The sequence below is a fragment of the Carassius gibelio genome, chromosome A8 (genome assembly GCF_023724105.1).
Source record: "Carassius gibelio isolate Cgi1373 ecotype wild population from Czech Republic chromosome A8, carGib1.2-hapl.c, whole genome shotgun sequence".
In the NCBI taxonomy this organism is placed as follows: Eukaryota; Metazoa; Chordata; class Actinopteri; order Cypriniformes; family Cyprinidae; genus Carassius; species Carassius gibelio.
The window spans coordinates 26,646,547-26,669,983 of NC_068378.1; the positions used below are offsets into that span (position 1 = coordinate 26,646,547).

At 42.6% G+C, this 23,437-nt stretch overlaps 3 protein-coding genes and 1 long non-coding RNA gene across 15 annotated transcripts; 1 reads left to right on the forward strand and 3 right to left on the reverse strand.

The window, feature by feature from the left end:
• Nucleotides 1-1,328: 1,328 nt before the first annotated feature.
• LOC128019069 (uncharacterized) lies at nucleotides 1,329-8,014 on the forward strand. The gene is made up of 2 exons (XM_052605040.1): nucleotides 1,329-1,435; nucleotides 5,619-8,014. The coding sequence occupies exon 2, from the start codon at nucleotides 6,154-6,156 to the stop codon at nucleotides 7,483-7,485; it is 1,332 nt and encodes a 443-aa protein (XP_052461000.1). The 5' UTR covers nucleotides 1,329-1,435; nucleotides 5,619-6,153; the 3' UTR covers nucleotides 7,486-8,014.
• Nucleotides 8,015-9,256: 1,242 nt separating this feature from the next.
• LOC128019065 (uncharacterized) lies at nucleotides 9,257-11,919 on the reverse strand. Of its 2 annotated transcripts, XM_052605027.1 has the most exons (3): nucleotides 11,608-11,919; nucleotides 9,904-11,043; nucleotides 9,257-9,807 (listed from the first exon to the last, which is right to left on the reverse strand). In XM_052605027.1, the coding sequence occupies exons 1-3, from the start codon at nucleotides 11,687-11,689 to the stop codon at nucleotides 9,473-9,475; spliced, it is 1,557 nt and encodes a 518-aa protein (XP_052460987.1). In that variant the 5' UTR covers nucleotides 11,690-11,919; the 3' UTR covers nucleotides 9,257-9,472. The 2 variants fall into 2 exon arrangements, with proteins under 2 accessions (XP_052460987.1, XP_052460986.1); XM_052605026.1 differs by having other exon boundaries at nucleotides 9,257-11,043.
• A 586-nt stretch (nucleotides 11,920-12,505) lies between these two features.
• Nucleotides 12,506-15,383, reverse strand: LOC128019081 (uncharacterized). 3 transcript variants are annotated; one of them, XR_008185060.1, is made up of 5 exons: nucleotides 15,191-15,377; nucleotides 14,971-15,099; nucleotides 13,623-14,694; nucleotides 13,025-13,505; nucleotides 12,506-12,865 (listed from the first exon to the last, which is right to left on the reverse strand). It is a non-coding gene; the product is annotated as an uncharacterized LOC128019081 (long non-coding RNA). The 3 variants fall into 3 exon arrangements; XR_008185059.1 differs by having other exon boundaries at nucleotides 13,000-13,505; XR_008185058.1 differs by having other exon boundaries at nucleotides 12,506-13,505; nucleotides 15,191-15,383.
• Nucleotides 15,384-19,399: 4,016 nt separating this feature from the next.
• Nucleotides 19,400-23,147, reverse strand: LOC128019066 (spidroin-1-like). Of its 9 annotated transcripts, none has more exons than XM_052605029.1 (5): nucleotides 22,912-23,144; nucleotides 20,907-21,272; nucleotides 19,811-20,840; nucleotides 19,695-19,738; nucleotides 19,400-19,598 (listed from the first exon to the last, which is right to left on the reverse strand). In XM_052605029.1, exons 1-5 carry the CDS (start codon nucleotides 22,991-22,993, stop codon nucleotides 19,531-19,533), a joined length of 1,590 nt encoding a protein of 529 aa, XP_052460989.1. In that variant the 5' UTR covers nucleotides 22,994-23,144; the 3' UTR covers nucleotides 19,400-19,530. The 9 variants fall into 9 exon arrangements, with proteins under 9 accessions (XP_052460989.1, XP_052460996.1, XP_052460993.1 ...); XM_052605036.1 differs by lacking the exon at nucleotides 19,695-19,738 and having other exon boundaries at nucleotides 19,755-20,438; nucleotides 20,553-20,840; nucleotides 22,912-23,143; XM_052605033.1 differs by having other exon boundaries at nucleotides 19,889-20,840; nucleotides 22,912-23,143.
• Nucleotides 23,148-23,437: the final 290 nt, after the last annotated feature.

Here is a 23,437-nt window from a genome sequence, read left to right on the forward strand (position 1 = left end):
GTGCGATTAAAATGCGATTAATTTCGATTAATTAATTACAAAGCCTCTAATTAATTAGATTATTTTTTTTAATCGAGTCCCGGCCCTACTAATAACTATACAGTCCCTCCAAGATTTTGAGATTCTGCGATAGCTGAATTCATCACAAAATCAAGCAAACTCCAAAGTTTTCACAAAACGGGAGCTGTGGTCTAATGGTTAGAGAATTGGACTTGTCACCAGAAGCAGGGCTCTGAACCGGTTCAAGGAACGGAAACAAAAACCGGAAACTAACGAAATTTTGAAAGGAACAGAAACAGAAACTAAATCAAATTTCATAGTTCCGAACAGAATCGAAAATTTGAAATGGCCATTAACCGGTTAATAACGTTATTTTATTGTTCCATTTAATATTTGAAATTTGCTGTCAATGAATCAAGAATTCCAGTAGTACGCATATGCAAATGTGTGCAATGGCAATGCACCACACTTAAGAGTTTATCTGAGGATAGTGTGAGATGAATTCAACAGATCACACATTTGCAGCACTTCGGTGAATGGAGAAAACTGAAAAACAAACCCATACAGGCTTACATAAAAGAGGAATATAGGCATATACACTAAATATATTTCACTTTAATCATATTGACAGATTAACGAAACGAAAGAAAAAGTGTGCTAAATTACGGTTCACTGTGACACGTTCCAAAGTTTTCGGAAAGGAAAACGAAACTGCAAAGAGAAGTTTTCTTTATTTTGCAAAAGCTTTACGGTTTTAATTATTTTGCAAAAGCTGACAGCTTTGAATAATGTCTTGCTTCTATATAATCAACCAGCTTTGGTATGACCATCGCGCTGACACCACATAATTTTGCTTTATTAAAGCCTGTACATTAACAAAATAAAATAGAGTTAAAGAAACAAATAAAAGGTTAGACTGCTCCGTTGTACATATTGCATTCAGAGTGACCGCGCCTCACTGTGCTGATAAAGCCGAGAGAGACTAATAGCTGCTTTTATAATGTTTGTAAACATTTTGTGTAACAGACTTTCTGTGAGTTTAAATGGGTTTAAGAAATGCATTATCTGTCTTACTAAAGAGGGACTTTTATTTTGACGGGTGTTGTAGTCTACAGGGAAGGGAAGGGAGAGCACGCAGTTCAAGTTCATCAGAGTTGTGTCGCAGATAACGTTTGCAACTTTAAGCACCCCCCGAAAATGCATAAGGTCTGTATATATTTGATAACTGTTTGTTGTAATGACTGTTTTGTGTAATTCACTGTATGTTAATGATAGAGGTTTGAACTAGTCTGTAATTCGCGCTTCTTGTACTTTGTTGGTTTAGCTCTTACGGTGATTCTTGGAGTCTTACGGTGATTTTTGAGTGAAAACGGACTCAATAAACTTCATTAACATCAGTAAAGCTTGGGCCATCATTCGGGCGGGGTCTGCTACAGTAAGAGCTTTACCTTCGCTGGTTAAGATCCTCGATGCACGTGCATGCTCACGATGGCAATATGACGGATTGCTGCACGTCGGAATCAGCGTGATGGTCTACGGAGCAGAGTCGCTGTAGTCAACGAGTTCACTATGGAAATGGATACGGACGAACCGGATTCTGAAAGCCTGCTTCAGACGGATATTGAAGGTGAAAAGGATAAAAATGAAGCAGTTAAAAATAAGGATAAAGATAAACCTGAATCTCAGTGTCAAAAGCAAGACAGTAAAGAACTCACTCGACGTTCAGAACGTCCGCATATGCCCACGGAGAAAATGCTTGCTTATCAGAAAGATGAATGCTGTAAGAAAGAAAAAAGATTAAACACTTTGTATGAGCAATGGAAGATAGAAGCTCGTAAAGCAAGACAGAGCTTAAAAACTGACATAACTGATAAACAGCTGGCTGAAATGGCTGACTCTATTGAGGACAAAAAAAATAATATTTTGAAACTCTTCAGTGACATAAGGGAACATGTTACACCTACTGCAGATTTAAGACGTAAAATTGATGCATGTGAAGCTGTGACCAATGACATAATCAAAATAGTGCTTGAAAGAATGGCATTTGTAGATGGCGAATTTGATGCAGAAAGAGAAAGGGGCAGGCTGCGTGAACTTTTAGCACATAGTTATGCTCGCTCTATATATGGTTCCAGTGCTTCAAAAACAAGTGTCAGTAGCCATTCCAGATCCTCTAGTGCAACAAGCAAACGTGCAGATGCTGCAGCAGAACTGGCTGCAAAAGAGGCTGAATATAAGATGATGCAAACAGAAAGGCAACAAAAGGAAAAAATAAGAACTTTAGAAGAGCAACTCAGAAGAGAGTTAGAAACTCAAAAGTTTGAACTGGAACGGCTGCAGGTGGAAAAGGATATAGAGGTTGCTCGAGCCAGAATAAAATCCTATGATGAAGAAATAAAACAAGAGACAAGAAGTCAGTCAATACCGAATGATCATCAAGGGCAGAGAAATGAAATGTTACATCATTGCAGTGTTGTTCAGTCAACACCTCTCAGTGAAGTGTCCCATCTTGCTCAGGCAGTTCAGGACAGCATAGCCATCAACAGGTTACCCATACCCGAGCCTTCAGTGTTCAATGGAGACCCAATTCAGTTTGTGGACTGGAAAGCCTCATTTATGTCACTTATAGATAGAAAAGGCATCTCTGCAGCTGATAAACTCTATTATTTGAAAAAGTATGTCAGTGGCTCAGCACACAAATATCTTGAAGGCACCTTTTATCGTAATGATGAAGAAGCGTACAAAGATGCTTGGAACAAGCTTAACCAAAGATACGGGCAGCCATTTGTCATTCAAAGAGCATTCCGTGAAAAGCTGTCAAAGTGGCCAAGAATACCATCCAAAGATGCAGAAGGCCTGAGAACATTTTCAGACTTCTTAAATGCCTGCCTGCAAGCCATACCTCATGTTAAAGGCCTGGAAATATTAAACGACTGTGAAGAGAATCAAAAGCTGGTACAGAAACTTCCTGACTGGGCAGCCTCCAGGTGGAACCGCCAAGTCACAACATCACTTATGGATGGCAAGGAATTTCCAAGCTTTCAAGACTTTGTAAAATTCATGTCAACTGAAGCAGAAATAGTGTGTAATCCTATCACTTCTCTACATGCTCTTCATTCACGCGAGTCACCTCATGAGACTAGAATCTCAAATGAAACCAAAAGAAACAAGGCGATTGTCTTCAAAACACAAACAACAGAAAACAGTGACAAACAGACAATGGCTAAAGGACAGTTAAAAACACCATGCATGTTGTGTCAAGATGACAGCCATCCACTCTGTAAGTGCCCAGAATTCATGGTAAAGTCTCTGAAAGACAGAAGGTCCTATGTCAAAGACAACAAACTCTGTTTTGGGTGTATGAAACCAGGTCACTGTGCTAAGGATTGTCGGCATCGCCACACATGTGATGTATGCAAACTGCGACATCCCACATGTCTTCATGACTACAACTATGAGAATAACGGAAACAGAAAGCAAACAACAGTAAGCATGGAACATGCACGTGAGAGTGAGATTACAGATGCCATATCGCTTAATATCACAAGACAAGGTCGTTCAGTCATTACATCCATGATTGTACCTGTGTGGGTGTCGTCCATCAAAAATCCATCCAATGAACAGCTTGTCTATGCTTTGTTAGACACTCAGAGTGACACCACTTTCATTGATGAAGAAGTGAGTAATACACTGCAAGTGGATTCTCAGCCAATAAAACTCAAACTTACCACCATGATGGGAGATAGTATGATAATTAAAAGTAAAAGAGTGTCTGATCTTCGTGTGAGAGGGTACAATTCATCAGTACATATCAATCTGCCTCCAGTATACACCAAGGAGTGTATTCCTGTCAATCGTGATCACATACCAACACAGGAAACGGCAAAGAACTGGAGTCACTTGAAGGTAATCACAGACGAAATGTCACCTCTTCTCAGCTGTGAAGTAGGTTTACTTATTGGCTACAACTGCCACAGAGTGCTAGCTCCCAGGCAAGTTATACTAGGAAAAGATGATGAACCTTATGCTATTCTAACTGACTTAGGATGGAGTGTTGTGGGCTGCTCCACACCAGGTATCAACGGATCAACATCAGTCAGTCTGTGTCACAGAATAGCCACAAAGGAGATTCCAGCTTTGACACCTATGGATGCCATCCGTGTACTCGAGTCGGACTTTAAGGATGTCACAGCAGATGAAAAGACAATTTCTCAGGATGATATTGTGTTCCTAGACAAACTCAAAGAAGGTATAAAGAAAAATGCTCAAGGACATTATGAAATGCCTCTTCCGTTCAAACAACGGCCATACTTACCTGATAACAGAGAGCTTGCCAAGGTCAGACTCAATCATTTGAACAAGAAATTCTGTAGAAACGAGAAATATAAGACAGACTACATTGCTTACATGAATGACATCATTGAAAGAGGTGATGTAGAAACAGTGAATGATGATGGAACTGTTGGCGAAAAGTGGTACATACCTCATCATGGCATCTACCATCCAAAAAAGCCAGACAAGCTACGTGTCGTTTTTGATTGTTCCGCAAAATTCAAAGGCACAAGTCTCAACGAACATTTGTTACCAGGACCAGACATGATAAACAATCTCACCGGAGTCCTTGTTAGGTTCAGAAGGCATCCTATAGCTGTAATATGTGACATCGAAAAAATGTTTCACCAGTTTCATGTCCAGGAAAATGACCGAGATTACCTGCGCTTCTTATGGTGGAAAAACGGAGACACAAATTCAGCGCTTCAAGATTATCGGATGAAAGTGCATCTTTTCGGCGCGGTTTCTTCGCCTGGCTGCGCAAACTATGGACTAAGATATCTAGCCAGTGAGCATAGTCAATCATACCCATTAGCCGCTCAGTTCATCTTAAGAGACTTCTATGTTGATGATGGAGTCACAAGTGTAGAGACGGTGGAAAAGGCCATTCAGCTGGCAAAGGAAGCACGGGAGTTGTGCATAAAGGGAAGTCTTCGACTTCACAAGTTTGTGTCAAATGACAACACTGTTCTGCAGAGCATACCAGCATCAGAACGTGCTGTAAACTTTGAAACAAAGGATCTTACCTTCAATGACATGCCACTTGAAAGAGCGCTGGGAATTCATTGGAACATACAGAGTGATAGCTTCCAATTCCATATCCCACTAAAAGGTCAACCTACAACACGTCGTGGCATATTGTCAACGGTTGCCTCCATATATGATCCTTTGGGCTTTGTAGCTCCCTATGTTCTCAATGGTAAGAGGATCCTACAAGAAATGTGTCGCCAGGGTACAGGCTGGGATGATCCACTTTCCCTTGCTCTTAGCCCATGGTGGGAGAAATGGCAGAATGACTTTGTCAATCTGGAAAAGGTGGACATATCACGATGCTATGTGCCTGCTGATTTCGGTAAAATTGTAAAAACGGAAATACATCATTTCTCTGATGCAAGTACCTGTGGTTATGGTCAGTGTTCTTATCTGAGAGTAATCAATGAGAAGGATGAGATTCATTGCACTTTCCTCATTGGCAAAGCCCGGGTTACTCCTGTAAAGATTACTACAATTCCAAGGTTAGAGTTGACGGCAGCAGTGGTATCAGTCCAAATGAGCAATATGCTCAGGGAAGAGCTTGACCTCACCAATGTCAATGAATTCTTTTGGACTGACTCAAAGGTGGTCTTGGGTTACATCAATAACGACGCCCGTCGTTTTCATACGTTTGTATCCAACAGAGTCCAAAAAATACGCCAAAGCACAGCACCCAAACAATGGCTATACGTCCCAACAGATGATAACCCAGCAGACAATGCTTCAAGAGGAAGAACAATAAATGAATTGCTCTCGTCCAACTGGTTCTCAGGTCCTTCATTCCTGTGGAAGAAAGAAATAGAGACCTCAAATGTTGTACCGGAGCTTCCAATAGGAGATCCAGAAGTTAAAAAGATCCAGACGTTTCAAACAGAAACCACAGAAAGTAAAGATCTTGTAGACCATTTGTCAAAGTTCTCATCTTGGTCTAATGCTGTCAAAGCTATTGCACGCCTTGTGAGACGGATTAAGAAGGATAAAACTAATGCGCCAGCTTCTGTAGGTGAACAGGAACATGCAAAAGGCTTGATTCTAAAAGGAGTTCAAAAACAAGCATATCAGAAAGAAATGGATGTCCTGAGTCAAGGAAAACAACTTCCAGGTTATAATAAACTTCATCACCTGGACGCCTTCATAGACCTTCATGGTATGATCAAGGTGGGAGGAAGACTTATCCACTCATCATGCACTCACTCGTTCAAGCACCCACTGATCCTTCCTAAAGATCATCATGTAACAAAGTTGATTATTGCACACTATCATGAAAGTGTAAAGCATCAAGGAAAGGGTTTCACAATTAATGCAATCAGATCTTCCGGCTATTGGATACCTGGAATAAACAGAGCTGTCACATCTTACATTCGCAACTGTGTACCTTGTAGAAGGTTGAGAAAACCTGTGGAAGGCCAGCGGATGAGTGATCTTCCCACAGAACGTGTAGAGCCTTCCCCTCCGTTTGTGTATTGTGGTATGGATTGCTTTGGTCCATTCATGACTAAAGAAGGAAGAAAACAGCACAAAAGGTATGGTCTGCTTCTAACTTGCTTTTGTTCAAGAGCCATTCATATAGAAATGTTAGAAGATATGTCCACAGATGCTTTCATCAACAGTTTGCGATGCTTTATTGCAATTCGAGGCACAGTACGGCAGATCAGATGTGACCAAGGTACCAATTTCGTTGGCGCAAAAAACGAACTGAACTCAGCATTACAGCAGCTTGACCCAGAAAGGCTCACCGCTTTCCTTGCAGATAAACAGTGTGATTTTGTAATGAATCCCCCTCATTCCAGTCATGCAGGTGGTGTATGGGAGCGTCAAATCAAAACTGTACGGAGTGTTCTTAATGCTACAGTTTCCCTCTCATCAGGCAGGCTTAACGATGCTTCACTGCGCACTTTATTTTATGAAGCCATGGCGATAGTCAACAGTCGCCCCCTTACAGTGGATAACCTGAACGACCCCAAGAGCTTAGAACCACTCACACCTAACCATCTGATTACCATGAAAGCCACCACGGTCCTACCACCACCAGGAAAGTTCATAAGAGAAGACATCTACGGGAGAAAGAGATGGAGACAGGTGCAGTACCTTACTGAACAGTTTTGGAGTAGATGGAAAAAAGAGTATCTCCACAACATTACGGCTAGACAATGCTGGCATGCTCCAAAAAGGAATTTGCAGATTGGTGATGTGGTCATGGATACAGATGAGAACCTTCCAAGAAATGAGTGGAGACTAGGACGGGTCATAGATACTGTAACTAGCCAAGATGGACTAGTAAGGAAAGTCACAATAGCACTCGGTGACAAAAAACTAAACAAAAAAGGAGAACGGGTAAACAAGGTCTCAGTCGTAGAGAGACCAGCTCAGAAGTTGGTCTTATTATTGGAAGCGGAGTGAACAAATCTTCAAAAGGACTTTGCTTTACACACATGCACACAAAATGGTTATTATAAGTTAAAATTACTTATGTTTGAAAATTATGCATGTCAAAATAACATTTATAATTTGGTGGGAGTGTAACAGACTTTCTGTGAGTTTAAATGGGTTTAAGAAATGCATTATCTGTCTTACTAAAGAGGGACTTTTATTTTGACGGGTGTTGTAGTCTACAGGGAAGGGAAGGGAGAGCACGCAGTTCAAGTTCATCAGAGTTGTGTCGCAGATAACGTTTGCAACTTTAAGCACCCCCCGAAAATGCATAAGGTCTGTATATATTTGATAACTGTTTGTTGTAATGACTGTTTTGTGTAATTCACTGTATGTTAATGATAGAGGTTTGAACTAGTCTGTAATTCGCGCTTCTTGTACTTTGTTGGTTTAGCTCTTACGGTGATTCTTGGAGTCTTACGGTGATTTTTGAGTGAAAACGGACTCAATAAACTTCATTAACATCAGTAAAGCTTGGGCCATCATTCGGGCGGGGTCTGCTACATTTTGCTTTAGACTACAGGCATTTAAGCCTTCATTATTTCGTTAAGTAATAGGGGCTAATAAAATGCAATGCCCCAACTTTAGTTTTTTTTTTTTCACTTTCAAAGCGCAATCTTTCATCCCGTTTTTTTTTTTTTTTTTTTTTTTTACAATGCAGCAAATATTTTTAAGTATCTTAAAAACTTCAATGTCTTTAAAGTGTTGATAGATTTATTTATTTTTTGTAGCCTACATTTGGCCAAAATCTAGAAAATATGACTAACCACAGAGGGTTATCGACTAACCTTAGATCTCAATTTTTTCTTTTCAAGCAAATAAAACGCTGTACTTTAATATTATTACATCACTATTATTGTAGGGAGTGAAATTTAAGGTTAAAATTAATGTTCTATAAATTTAAATAAGATATGAAGGTAATATCGCGAGAACAGAGACCCACTATTAGAATCGCAGGAGAGAATAGTCTGCGCGCACTACTTGCAATTATGAGAGGTAGATAGGGAGAGAAAAATTACGCACACTGTGTAATCAGATGTGGCTAATTTCTAATGTTCACCTCTTCATGTTTAATAAATCAAGTGTCATGACCTGCCGAGCTCCCTGTCGGTGTCCTCCTTCCAACAAAGCCAACGACCTAGCTCACGGTAAGAACTGTAAAGCCTGCATATAGAAACGAAGCGTTACATTATAATTAGGCAAATTATAGACACATAATATTGTTTTAAAAAAATAACGTTATTAACTGGTATTTTTTCCATCTGAACCAGTTTCAGAACGGTAATAATTCAGAGGAACGCAGGAACAGAAACGTTAAAATATCGATTCTGCTCGGAGTGAACCGATTGAATTTTCTTTTCGTTTTCAAGCCCTGACCAGAGGGTCAGAGGTTTCGAATGTCAGTGCTGGCTGGAGTTATGGGTTGTTGAGGAGTGAATGAATAGCACTCTCTTCCATCCTCAATACCCATGGCTGAAGTCCCCTTGAGCAAGGCACTGAACCTCTGGTTGCTCCCCGGGTGCTGGATATAGCTGCCCACTGCTCCGGGTGGGAGTACACTTCTCATTGCTGTGTGTGTGCACACATGGATGGGTTAAGTGCAGAGCACCAATTCAGTATGGGTTACCGTACTTGGCAAATGTCACTTTTAAATGTCCACGTTTCAGGGAGGAGAACTTGCACAAAACATTGATGCCAGAAAGCAGTTGTGAGAAAACAGCCAAATGATAACAAGCAACTCTTCAGTCAAGCAATTTTTTTTTATTTGAGGGAAGGAGGGGAAGAATCTTTCTTAACAGTCAAAGCTAAATTTTGTAGAATTTTGTTATGCAAAATTCCTATCAAAGATTCAAAGTCCACAGTTACCCTGATCACATCACAGACCATGGCCCCGGCCACTTTCCTGACCCTGACCACTGCCCTGGCCCATGCCCTGGCCTCTACCTTGACTCATGTCCTAGCCCTGGCCCTGGCCCTGGCCCATGCCCATGCCCATGCCCATGCCCATGCCCATTCCCTGGCCCATTCCCTGGCCCATTCCTTGGCCCATGCCCTGGCCCATTCCTTGGCCCATGCCTTGGCCCATGCCCTGGCCCATGCCCTGGCCCATGCCCTGGCCCATGCCCTGGCCCATGCCCTGGCCCATGCCCTGGCCCATGCCTTGGCCCATGCCCTGGCCCATGCCCTGGCCCATGCCCTGGCCCATGCCTTGGCCCATGCCCTGGCCCATGCCCTGGCCCATGCCCTGGCCCATGCCCTGGCCCATTCCTTGGCCCATGCCCTGGCCCATTCCTTGGCCCATGCCCTGGCCCATGCCCTGGCCCATTCCTTGGCCCATGCCTTGGCCCATGCCCTGGCCCATGCCTTGGCCCATGCCCTGGCCCATGCCTTGGCCCATGCCCTGGCCCATTCCTTGGCCCATGCCCTGGCCCATTCCTTGGCCCATGCCCTGGCCCATTCCTTGGCCCATGCCCTGGCCCATTCCTTGGCCCATGCCCTGGCCCATGCCCTGGCCCATGCCCATGCCCTGGCCCATTCCTTGGCCCATGCCCTGGCCCATGCCCTGGCCCATTCCTTGGCCCATGCCCTGGCCCATGCCCTGGCCCATTCCTTGGCCCATGCCCTGGCCCATGCCCTGGCCCATTCCTTGGCCCATGCCCTGGCCCATGCCCTGGCCCATGCCCTGGCCCATGCCCTGGCCCATGCCCTGGCCCATGCCCTGGCCCATGCCCTGGCCCATTCCTTGGCCCATGCCCTGGCCCATTCCTTGGCCCATGCCCTGGCCCATTCCTTGGCCCATGCCCTGGCCCATTCCTTGGCCCATGCCCTGGCCCATTCCTTGGCCCATGCCCTGGCCCATTCCTTGGCCCATGCCCTGGCCCATGCCCTGGCCCTGGCCCATGCCCTGGCCCATGCCCTGGCCCTGGCCCATGCCCATTCCCTGGCCCATGCCCAGTTCCATTGCCTTGCCCAGGCCGTGACCCTGGCCACTTCCCTGACCCTGGCCACTTCCCTGATCCTGGCCACTTCCCTGATCCTGGTCCATTCCCTGGCCACTTCCCTCACCATGGCCCATTCCCTGGCGCTGGCCCATTCCCATTCCCTGGCCCTGGCCCTGGCCCATTCCCTGGCCATGACCCTGGCCGCTTCCCTCACCCTGGCCGCTTCCCTGAATGCTTCCCTGACCCTGGCCGCTTCCCTGAATGCTTCCCTGACCCTGGCCACTTCCCTGAATGCTTCCCTGACCCTGGCCGCTTTCATGACCTAGGCTGCGACCCTGGCCACTTCCCTGAATGCTTCCCTGACCCTGGTTGTGAACCAGACCACGACCGTGGCCCTGGCCGCTTTCCTGAGCCTGGCCCATGCGCTGGCCGCCTCGCTGGCCGCTGCCCTGGCTGCTTGGTACACTGCATGCATGGCCACGGGTGTTTGGGCAACATTTCTGTATGGCAGGACACTCGCCATCATTGATACAGCTTTTAGCAGACAGTGGAATGTTCTTCAGGTTTGGACATCGACCTGGCTTCACTGCATGGACACAGATAGTCAAGCTTTAGTTTATGCATTAAGATGGTATGCCGCATCAATATACAGCAAGAAACATTTATAGTTCATGAAAATAAAGTTATACCTACAACATGAATTACAGTCCAAGTATTATTCCTGTTTATTCTGTAAAGCCATCCTGAGTTTAAAACTTATCTTAAGGGATGAATTAAAACTAACTTTAGATGAGAATAAACAAAAAGGACAAAACTGTATCATTACTCTTCTAATCATCAACAAACCAAAAACAGATTATGTATACACACTTCTTTTGGAGGACCCCTAGCATCAATTATAAACTGAAACTCACAGTGAAATCGAGAACAGAACATTTGCTTCCTCTAGAGCAGTCTTTATCAGAAGAACATCCTCGATGGGAAAGCAAGCCCATCAGCTTCCCATGCCATCCCAAACCTTATTTATTACATATGTATTATCTTCAAATCAAAAGCATTTTAAAACCATTCCAAATCCTACATTCAAAGACTGAGAATAACTTATTCGTGCATTTCTCCAGGCTGTGTAATGAAGTAAACATTTTCTTACCTATAGTAGCATCTGATGTGCTCAAGTATCCGAACAGACACAATACAACAGCAATCAACGAGCAATGCACTCGAGCTGTCATCCTCCCAGGTTATGATGTCACAATGATATGTACTGTAAAATGCGCTGAATTTGTATGCCAGAAGGAGCAGACTGTAAAGTGGAAAAAAGACTAAAACGAATAAATGTGTTTCTGCAACATCAATCCTGGTAAAATGGGTTTTTAAAGATCCAATGACAATGAGGTCAACTCCAACCCTGATCAAACTAACATGCTGGTTGCTTTCTAGTAATCTGAATGGAAGGCCTTGATTAGCTCGTTCAGGTGTGTTTAATTGGGTTTGGATGAACTGAATGCTGCCTTTAAACAATAGGCTTGTTTGAGATGCCCCTTGCCTCACCTGAAATGTAGGGGAGAGTAGGAGGCTACAGTGAGAGGAGGAGTGAACAAAGCAGACAGATCTCTCTTCTCGTAATGGATCTGACACCTGTGACATCAAAGATGGCTATCGGCATTCACACTTGTGCACAGTGTTGCTAATAAACTGAATGTAATTCAAGTTCTGTTGCTTTTATATGAAAATAAATAAAGTTAACAACCTATTATGAACTGTGAAATGAATCTGCAATGGTCAGGTGGTACAGCCATCATGTCGTGTTACCAATAGGTGTGTTCGACGTCGTGTAGCACTGTGCAGACCAAAGCAGTGCCTGCCTGTGTCATTCTGAAATCGATGGCCTAGCGAAACTGTGACCAGGGATTCATGTCTTAAAAAAATGGGTTATCATACTTGGCAAATATCCCTTTTAAATAGCCAGGTCTCAGGGAGGAGATCTTGCACAAAACACTGATGCCAGAAAGCAGTTGTGGGGAAGACAGCCAAATGATAACAACTAGTCAATCAAGCAATTTTCTTTTTATTTCAGGGAAGGAGGGAGAAAATCTTTAATGGTCGCAGCAAAAAAGGGGAGGCAGCATATGGATAAAGTACTGAATTGAAAAGCCCTCAAGTATGTGTCATGCAAAATTCCTATGAAAGTTTCAAAGTCCATAATTTCCCCTGACCATATCACCGACCGTGGCCCTGACCTCTTCCCTGGCCCTGGCCACTTCCCTGGCCCTGACTGCTTGGTTCACTGCGTGCATGGCCACGGGTGGTTGGGCAACATTTCTGTGTGGCAAGGCACTGGCCATCATGGATGCATCTTTCAGCAAACAGTGGAATGTTCTTCGGGTCGGGATATTGACCTGGCTTCACTGCATGGACACAGATAGTCAGCTTTAGTTTGTGCCAGCCCACAACTAACAGAGATGTAGCTGTCATGTCATCCTCTTTTTTTAAGAGGACCCCTAGCATCATTTAAACTGAAACTCACTGGAAACAGACTCACTGTGAAATAGAAAACATTTGCTTACTCCAGAGCAGTTAGAAGAACATCCTCGACAGGACAGCAAGCCTGTCAGCTTAAAAGGAATCCCAAACCTTGAACCTCTTAAAATAATAAGAATGAGACATATTCACTACCTACTAATATATACTACCGATTCCCAATCTTACATTCGAAGACTGAGAACCAGTCATTTCTTAAGGTTGTGTAATGGTTTATTCAGTAAACCCATCCTGAGTTTAATACTTATCTTACGGGATGAATTCAAACTTACTTTAGACAAGAATAAACAAAAAGTGCAAAATGTATCATTACTTTTCTCACCAACAACGGACCAAAAATAATGTATACACACACTTTTTTTTTTTTTCATAGAGGACCCCTAGCATTAATAAAAAATTTAAACAGACTCAGTGAAATTGAGAACATTTGCTTCCTCCAGAGCAGTCTCGATCAAAAGGAGATTCTTGATCGGACAGCAAGCCCATCAGCTTCGAGTAATCCCAAACCTAAAAAAAAAAAAAAAAACCACACACACACAACACACACATTCTACATTCAAAGACTGAGAACCACTTTTTCTGCATTTCTTCTGGTTGTGTAATGAAGTCAACAGATATTCTCACCTGGAATAACGTCTGTTATGCTCAAGTATCCGAACAGACACAATACAACAAGCAATCATTGAGCAGTGCACTCGAGAGGTCATCCTCCCAACCTACGATTTCACAATGATCTCTGCTGTAAAATACACTGAATCAGTGTGCCAGACGGAGCAGACAGTAAAACAAGCAAACAAAGCTAAATCAAATATATGTCTTGCTGCAACATCAACCTCTGTAAATTGGGGTTTTAAAGATCCATAGACGATCAGGTCAACACAAACCCTGATCAAACTCACCTGATTTAAAGTAAGTTTGAAGGCCTTGATTAGCTTGTTCAGGTGTGCTTGATTGGGTTGTGATTGTATGAGAAATTAATGTGTGGGGAGAAGGAGAGGCTGGTGTTGCTGTTGTGCAGTTATGGATGAAGATTGAGGAAATGATAATGGAGATGGAAGGATTTACAGAGGTATATTTGGGGAAAAATAACGAAAAAGAGAATAAAAGAAAGAAATCTAAGGATCAGGGGGATAGCGAAGATATGATGGAATCAATGGAGGATAAAAAAAAAAGAAAACCAATAAATAATGGAGAATGGACACAAAATTATGCTAACACTTGAAAAGAGTACAGTATCGCATTTGCATCCCGTAGGACTATCCAAGGCAATCGATAAAATAAAAAAAAAACAAACAAAAAAAACAAAGTGTTTTGGTCAAGGGAGAGTTCTGATCATAGTGAAAGATATTGGGCAGAAAAACAAACTACTCAAAATAAAAGAAAGTGAACGGAGAAAATGTCACAACCAAAGAGATTAGAGTACAAAAGGGGAAAAAAGATGTAATATGGAATTCCATCATATATATATCCACTGACGAAATGCATGAAAATATAAGAGGAGGGAAGATTAGTAATGTGAGAAGACAGTTTAAAATGATAGAAGGACCCATTCCTTGGCCCTGGACGCTTGGTTCACTGCATCCGTGGCCACGGGTGGTTGGGCAACACTTCTGTGTGGCAGGGCACTGGCCATCATGGACACAGCTTTCAGCAAACATTGGAATATTCTTCGGGTCGGGACATTGACCTGGCCTCACTGCACAGATACAGATAGTCAGCTTTAGTTTGTGCATCTAGACAATATGCCACATCAACATACACCACAAAACATTTAGTTTGTGAATCGGAAGTTATACCTACAGTAAATTAGTCCAAGTATTACTCCGGTTTATTCTGTAAACCCATCCTGAGTTTAATACTTATCTTACAGGATGAATTAAAACTTACTTTAGACGAGAATAAACAAAAGGGCAAAAATGTAATAGATTTTCTCACCAACAACGGACCAAAAATAATATATACACACACACACCTTTTTTCATAGAGGACCCCTAGCATTAATTAAAAACTGAAACAGACTCAGTGAAATTTAGAACATTTGCTTCCTCCAGAGCGGTCTCGATCAGAAGGATATTCTTGCGCTTCTCAAGTAATCCCAAACCTTAAAAGAAAAAAAACTATATTCAAAGACTGAGAATCACTTATTTCTGCATTTCTTCTGGCTGTGTAATGAAGTCAACAGATATTCTCACCTAGAGTAGCGTCGGTTATGCTCAAGTATCTGAACAGACACAATGCAACAGCAATCATCGAGCAGTGCACTCGAGCGGTCATCCTCCCAACCTATGATTTCACAATGATATCTGCTTGAAAAGGCACTGAATTGGTGTGCCACAAGAAGCAGACAGGAGTGAACAAAACTAAAATGAATAAACGTATTGCTGTAGCATCAACCTCTGTAAATTAGGGTTTTAAAGATCCAAAGATGATCAGATCAACTCAAACCCTGATCAAACACACCTGCCTGTAGCTTTCTAGTGATCTGAATGGAAGGCCTTGATTAGCTTGTTCAGGTGTGTTTGATTGGGGTTGGACATTTAAACCATGTCATAATAATTGAGGTAGCCATATTATGAGAGAATTGTGCATTTCCATATATTTTCTGAAATGATGACGTCATAACCCCACTTGTCGACCCTACACTCTAAGAAGATAAGGTTCTATATAGAACCGTAAAAGGTTCTATCAGGCGCTACGTATTTGGAACCCCTAAAAGGTTCTATATAGATTCAAATTCATTTAAAAGAACCCTTTAGGGTTAGGGTTAGGGTTACCTTTTAGGGGTTCATTCATTATTATTTCTTTTGTCCTTTCTGGATTAAATATTTCATATACTTGATCAAGACCCTAAAATGTAATTCACATAAAAAAGTCATCCATGAATACTGAAAAAAAAGCACACCCAAAGTGCATTGAACTAGTCATTTATTTATATTAACAAAAATAATTACTATTGCTGAAAGAATGCTACTGTAATTTCAAATATTCAAGGCTTTAAATGTACAAATCAACATTAAAACACCAACCATTTAAAAAATCTCATAAATAATGAAAATAGAGTTTCACCTACATAATACAAAATAAGTCCATTAAAAATTACATTAATCTATCACTAATAAATAATGCAAATATACAGATTAATCTAAATTCCCATGCAGGGTTAGAATAACATCAAGTACCTCAAAACTACAAATCCATATTAATATAACTCACAATGGAAATATACAGATCAACATTTCAGAACACCAAGTACTTCAAATCTACAAATTTACATTAATATCACTCATAAAGAATTGTAATTACAGATACAAATTCAGATCAGCATTTCAGAATATTATCAATCACCTCATATTTACAAATTTACATTCAAAATGAAATTAGGCCACGGTGCTAGATATTGCTGCCCACTGCTCCAGGTGTGTGTGGACACTTGGATGGGTTAAATGCAGAGCACCAGTTCAGAGTATGCGTTACTGTACCATACTTGGCAAATGTCACTTTAAAATGTCCAGGGGTCTCATTTATAAATGTTGCATACGCACAAAATAGGCATAGAAATTGCGTACACATTTTTTGATGCACATATATCGGGGTTATAAAAAATAAACTTGGCGTAAATATGTACGCACCGTGCAGACCTTATAAACCATGCATACAAATTATTTTTCATGGAGAGAAAAAAATATTGAAGTAAACAACAACTTTGTTTTCATGTTGATATACACGTTTACATTAAATATTCCAGTAGCATTAAAAGAGTTAACACTGAAATTATATAATATTTAAAAAAACATAATTGCATAATTTCATTAACAATAAACAATTTTCATGTGACGTTATTTTTTATTAAAGCGAGGAGTGCTATAGGTGCACAATAATCTTTAAACTAAACTACAGACCACATGTTATGAGAAATATTTTAGCGTGAACAATGATCGATGATCGAGTACTTACTGCGATATTATGGCGGACACTGCTGGATTACTGTACAACCACAGCTGCACAGAGGTGTTAATGTCGTGTAAAGTCATCTCTACAACATTATGAAAAATTCCACTATATTTGAAGGACATGATTAGGAGAAAACGGTAGGATTTGCATGGTCTCTTTTTACAATACTTTGTCAGTGATGCGCCGAAATAGACAATACACTGTAAAAAATATGCGTTTATCACTTTCCACTAAAATGTTTATCTTATCAGCAAATCTGCATACTTTTAATTTGAAATAATCAAAATTTTACTTGGCCAGTGTAAAAGAATGAGATCATCTAAAATATCTGACAACTATTTGAAACCATTGTGTTTTTATGGATATTTTCATGTATTTATTTTAAAACATAGCAGGGATACTATTTCCCTACTGTCTCTGTGTTAAACGTGCATGGGGATTCGCATGTAAATGATATGCAGATGAGGTTATGCATAGTAAAACAAGCCATAGTAATTTAATCTAAATACTTTTGAATACTTTGAAATACTTAAGCTTTGTAACACAAAGGAATATAACTTGATATCTTGTTTTTATGCTTTCCGACATTTACCAGCCATATGATTTGTGTTTTCTTTGCATTTTATTTTTAAGAACATACATTTTCCACAGAATTTGTTTGAATTTAAATCTTCCAATCAATATAAATTAAATTTGAATGAATGGGGTTCCAGGCTGTTCCATGCTGCATTCCAAGCTTCAAAAGGAATCCAGACACACAAAATACAAAATAAAAGTAGCCAAAACAACTGGCACAGTTGTCCAAGTTATTCAATTGATTTGTTTAATGAAGAGTTGCAAAAGAATCGCTGAGTCAAAATTGACAGGGCTCGTTTCCCACGGTCACAAGCAATGCCGTTATTAACGATGCTTTTGGGAAACACCTCAGGGCTTGCAAAATCTCAAAATCCCTGGTAGCTCTTCAGTCAGGCATTCATCAAGTTTTGGTAGCCCAAAATGAATTTCCCCCGAGCGAGAAAAAAAAAAAAAAAAAAAAAAAGACATCGGCTGAACTTTACGGTGGACAAATCAGCATGATAGGAAAAAACTAGAAGCATATCTGGATTTAACGATTCAGTAAAATTATGATGCGATAAAATTCACAATACAGATTACACCGTACAATTTTCTTACAATTTATATACATATTTTTTTACAGAATGATATTTAAGACAAATTATAAATAAAAATGTGTCCTTTTATTATTAGAAAAAATACACAATTCTGCATATTTATTTGTGAAATTGAAATGTCAAATAATAAAACTAAATTGAAATTCAACAATTTTTACATTTTGAAACATATTGAATAAATTCTTATAACTAGAAGAAATATCTACATTTAACCAAAATAAATTGTCTGCACTCCATTTAAAATCAGAGGAAACCATTTGAATTAGTATCCAAAAAAAGTTGCTAAATACATGTTATTTGGATGCAATAATTAAAACAAAACTGAAGCAAAAACAGAATGGTCCGATTTTACCTTTGTGGATGAGACGCAAATGTCACTCTGACAACAGGTGACACTAATGGAAAACCTGGTATTTATTGGATGCTGCCCCTTTAAGAACGACTGCGCGGATCCAATATAATAATGCAGAGGAGATTTCTTTCTCCACTATATTCACTAAAGTCATAACAGACTGTGTTCACAACAATACTTGCAGAGACTATTTTGTGTATGTATTCATTCAGAAGCTAGGATATGCCAAAGAGGAATCAGTTCGGTTTAAGAGAATTGTCTGAAATGCTGCTCTTGGCACATGCTTTGAATGAGTGCGCGCAAGCTGCGAATGGTTTAAAACGCTTGAATCGACAAGACTTAGAAACAAATGCAAACGATCAACTACGATCGGTTTCACCCCTGCAAGAGAGAGTGAACACCACAAATCAAGTTAGGAATCTTACATTACTATTCTAGACAGCTTGTTGGGCAGAGCTGTTATAGATTTTGGAGCCCGATTGGAAACCACCCCGGGACGTCTGAGCCCTGCACCTCAGATCTATTCAGTTCGTTAACCATTGGTTTCCACACTGAGTTATTGAAGCAAAAGAAATTTTAATAGAGTGACTCAAGAATCAGCGGTTCATTACAGAGTCAAAGATGATCGATTATTGAACATTATGAATGGATAAAGACTTCACATTGTCATCTGTAAAGCACATAAAGGATCATTTGACTTAAATTTAGGGGATTAAGGATTTTGTGCAGGTTCTGGCGTATGCATGGTTTCATAAATCTTAAAACTTTTGGCTGTATGCAAAATCTAGTTTTTGTGCCTACGTAAAATTTTAGGATGAAATCTACGGAGTCTTTTATAAATGAGACCCCAGGTCTCAGGGAGGAGAACTTGCACAAAACACTGATGCCATAAAGCAGTTGTGAGAAAACAGCCAAATGACAACTCGTCAATCAAGCAATTTTATTTTTGTTTGAGGGAAGGAAAGAATCTTTCGAAACGATCGTAGCAAGAAGGGAGACCATATGAATAAAGCACTGAATTGAAAAGACCTCCAAATTCCACAATTTCCTGACCACATCAAAGGCTGTGAACCTGACCGCTGGCCTTGCCCAATCCTGGGCACTGGCCCATTCCCTGGCCCTTTCCTTGGCCCAACCCCTGGCCCTTTCCCTTTCCCTTTCCTTGGCCCTGGCCCTGGCCCTGGCCCTGGCCCTTTCCCTTTCCTTGGCCCATCCCCTGACCCTGGCCCTTTCCTTGGCCCATCCCCTGGCCCTTTCCCTTTCCTTGGCCCATCCCCTGACCCTGGCCCTTTCCTTGGCCCATCCCCTGACCCTGGCCCTTTCCTTGGCCCATCCCCTGGCCCTTTCCCTTTCCTTGGCCCATCCCCTGGCCCTGGCCCTGGCCCTGGCCCTTTCCCTTTCCCTGGCCCATCCCCTGGCCCTTTCCCTTTCCTTGGCCCATCCCCTGGCCCTGGCCCTGGCCCTTTCCTTGGCCCATCCCCTGGCCCTTCCCTTGGCCCATCCCCTGGCCCTGGCCCTTTCCTTGGCCCATCCCCTGGCCCTGGCCCTTTCCTTGGCCCATCCCCTGGCCCTGGCCCTTTCCTTGGCCCAACCCCTGGCCCTGGCCCTGGCCCTGACCCTGACCCATTCCTTGGCCCTGGCCCTGGCCCTGACCCTGACCCATTCCTTGGCCCTGGCCCTGGCCCATTCCCTGGCCCTGACCCATTCCCTGGCCCTGACCCTGACCCATTCCCTGGCCCTGGCCCTGACCCATTCCCTGGCCCTGGCCCTGACCCATTCCCTGGCCCTGGCCCTGACCCATTCCCTGGCCCTGGCCCTGACCCATTCCCTGGCCCTGGCCCTGACCCATTCCCTGGCCCTGGCCCTGACCCTGACCCATTCCCATTCCTTGGCCCTGGCCCTGACCCATTCCTTGGCCCTGGCCCTGGCCCTGACCCATTCCTTGGCCCTGGCCCTGACCCATTCCTTGGCCCTGACCCATTCCTTGGCCCTGGCCCTGACCCTGGCCCGGACCCATTCCTTGGCCCTGACCCTGGCCCTGACCCATTCCTTGGCCCTGGCCCTGACCCTGGCCCTGACCCATTCCTTGGCCCTGACCCTGGCCCTGACCCATTCCTTGGCCCTGACCCTGGCCCTGACCCATTCCTTGGCCCTGGCCCTGGCCCTGGCCCATTCCTTGGCCCTGGCCCTGGCCCATTCCTTGGCCCTGACCCATTCCTTGGCCCTGGCCCTGGCCCATTCCTTGGCCCTGGCCCTGGCCCATTCCTTGGCCCTGGCCCATTCCTTGGCCCTGGCCCATTCCTTGGCCCTGGCCCATTCCTTGGCCCTGGCCCATTCCTTGGCCCTGGCCCATTCCTTGGCCCTGGCCTTGGCCCTGGCCCATTCCTTGGCCCTGGCCTTGGCCCTGGCCCATTCCTTGGCCCTGGCCTTGACCCTGGCCCATTCCTTGGCCCTGGCCTTGACCCTGGCCCATTCCTTGGCCCTGGCCTTGACCCTGGCCCATTCCTTGGCCCTGGCCTTGACCCTGACCCATTCCTTGGCCCTGGCCTTGACCCTGACCCATTCCTTGGCCCTGGCCTTGACCCTGACCCATTCCGTGGCCCTGGCCCTTTCCTTGGCCCATTCCTTGGCCCTGGCCCTTTCCTTGGCCCATTCCTTGGCCCTGGCCGATTGGTTCACTGCATCCGTGGCCACGGGTGGTTGGGCAACACTTCTGTGTGGCAGGGCACTGGCCATCATGGACACAGCTTGCGGCAAACTTTGGAATATTCTTCGGGTCGGGACATTGACCTGGCCTCACTGCACGGATACAGATAGTCAGCTTTAGTTTGTGCATCTAGACGATTTGCCACGTCAACATACAGATTAACATTTAGTTTGTGAATCGGAAGTTATACCTACAGTGAATTAGTCCAAGTATTACTCCGGTTTATTCTGTAAACCCATCCGGAGTTTAATACTTATCTTACAGGATGAATTCAAACTTTCTTTAGACGAGAATAAACAAAAGGGCAAAAATGTATCATTTAGTGGTGGAAATTATGATTCTTTCTAGTGATTCGTTCATTTTCAGTTCGTTCACCAAAATGATTCGTTCAGAATTGTTCACTGATTCGTTCAGTGACCATTTCTTCGTATTACACAAAATAAGCCAGCAGATGGCAAAAAAAAAAAGTGTATTATTATGTTGTTATGTCTTAAGTCAACGAACGTATTCAGTTGTTGCAAAAACTGATCTGGCTTTATTAAAATGTGTGTATAATCGCATTCAATATATAAAGTCTAATTAAGTTGTTCAGATGAACAAAGCACAAGGTTTTCTTGCCTAAATAGCATTTTAATTGTTTGGTCAGACAGTTTGTATATTATATATTCACATTCATCAATCGTGGATTAAACGTGGAGTTGCTAAAAATCAAAACAAGCGTATGTGCACAGTACAGTACCTATAACTGCGCTTTGCATTTTTGTGAGATTGACATGCTAAATGGCAGACTGACCCGGTTTACTATCATTCATTTCGTTCACGAACTAGATAAGCTATGTACCAGTTCATTTCATTCACGAACGACATGTATCCGTTCATTCAGCTCGTTCACGAATGACATGTGTGCCAGTTCAGTCATTTCATTCACGAATGAGATTTACTAAATCATTCAACTCGTGCACGAACGACATGTGCTTTGCCGATTGAGAAACGTGATTGGTAAACTGTTTGCCAGAATATACCCTGACCATCAGGTCAGTAATTTCATTCACGAACGAGATGTATCATTCAACTCGTGCACGAACGACATGGGTACCAGTTCAGTCATTTCATTCGCGAACGATAAGATCTCTAGATCTAGTTCAGACTCATATGAAACGGGTTCATTGAAGGGCGTATTCGTTCACTACATTCAACAAATCAAATACTCTGTCACATCTCATACTCGAAGGCTATTGGCTCGAGGTTGAGTAATTCTTTGACAGGATGAAACAGTTGTTACCCGGTTCACTGAGCTGCGCATGCGCTGCTTATAGCGCCGCGCTGCTGTGGAGGGAGGAACTTCACTGAACGAGAAATATGAGTCAGTGGATTACGTGAACGAGAACGATTAGTTCACCTAAAAGATTCGTTCACCTAAAAGATTCGTTCACCTAAAAGATTCGTTCACGAACGACACATCACTAGTATCATTACTTTTCTCACCAACAATGGACCAAAAATAATGTATTCACACACTTTTTTTTTCTTAGAGGATCCTAGGCATTAATTAAAAACTGAAACAGACTCACAGTGAAATTGAGAACATTTGCTTCCTCCAGAGCAGTCTCGATCAGAAGGAAATTCTTGATCGGACAACAAGCCCGTCAGCTTCTCAAGTAACCCCAAACCCCGAACCACTTATTTCTGCATTCATTCTGGCTGTGTAATGAAGTTAACAGATTTTCTCACCTAGAGTAGCGTCTGTTATGCTCAAGTATCTGAACAGACACAATGCAACAGCAATCATCGAGCAGTGCACTCGAGCGGTCATCCTCCCAACCTACGATTTCACAATGATCTCTGCTGTAAAAGGCACTGACTTGGTGTGCCAGAAGAAGCAAACAGTGTAGTGAACAGAACTAAAATGAATAAACGTATTGCTGTAACATCAACCTCTGTAAATTAGGGTTTTAAAGATCCAAAGATGATCAGATCAACTCAAACCCTGATCAAACACACCTGCCTCTAGCTTTCTAGTGATCTGAATGGAAGGCCTTGATTAGCTTGTTCAGGTGTGTTTGATTGGGGTTGGCCATTTAAACCATGTCATAATAATTGAGGTAGCTATATTACGAGAGAATTGTGCATTTCCATATATTTTCTGAAATGATGACATCATAACCCCACTTGTCGACCCTACACTCTAAGAAGATAAGGTTCTATATAGAACCTTAAAAGGTTCTATCAGGCACTACGTATTTTAAACCCATAAAAG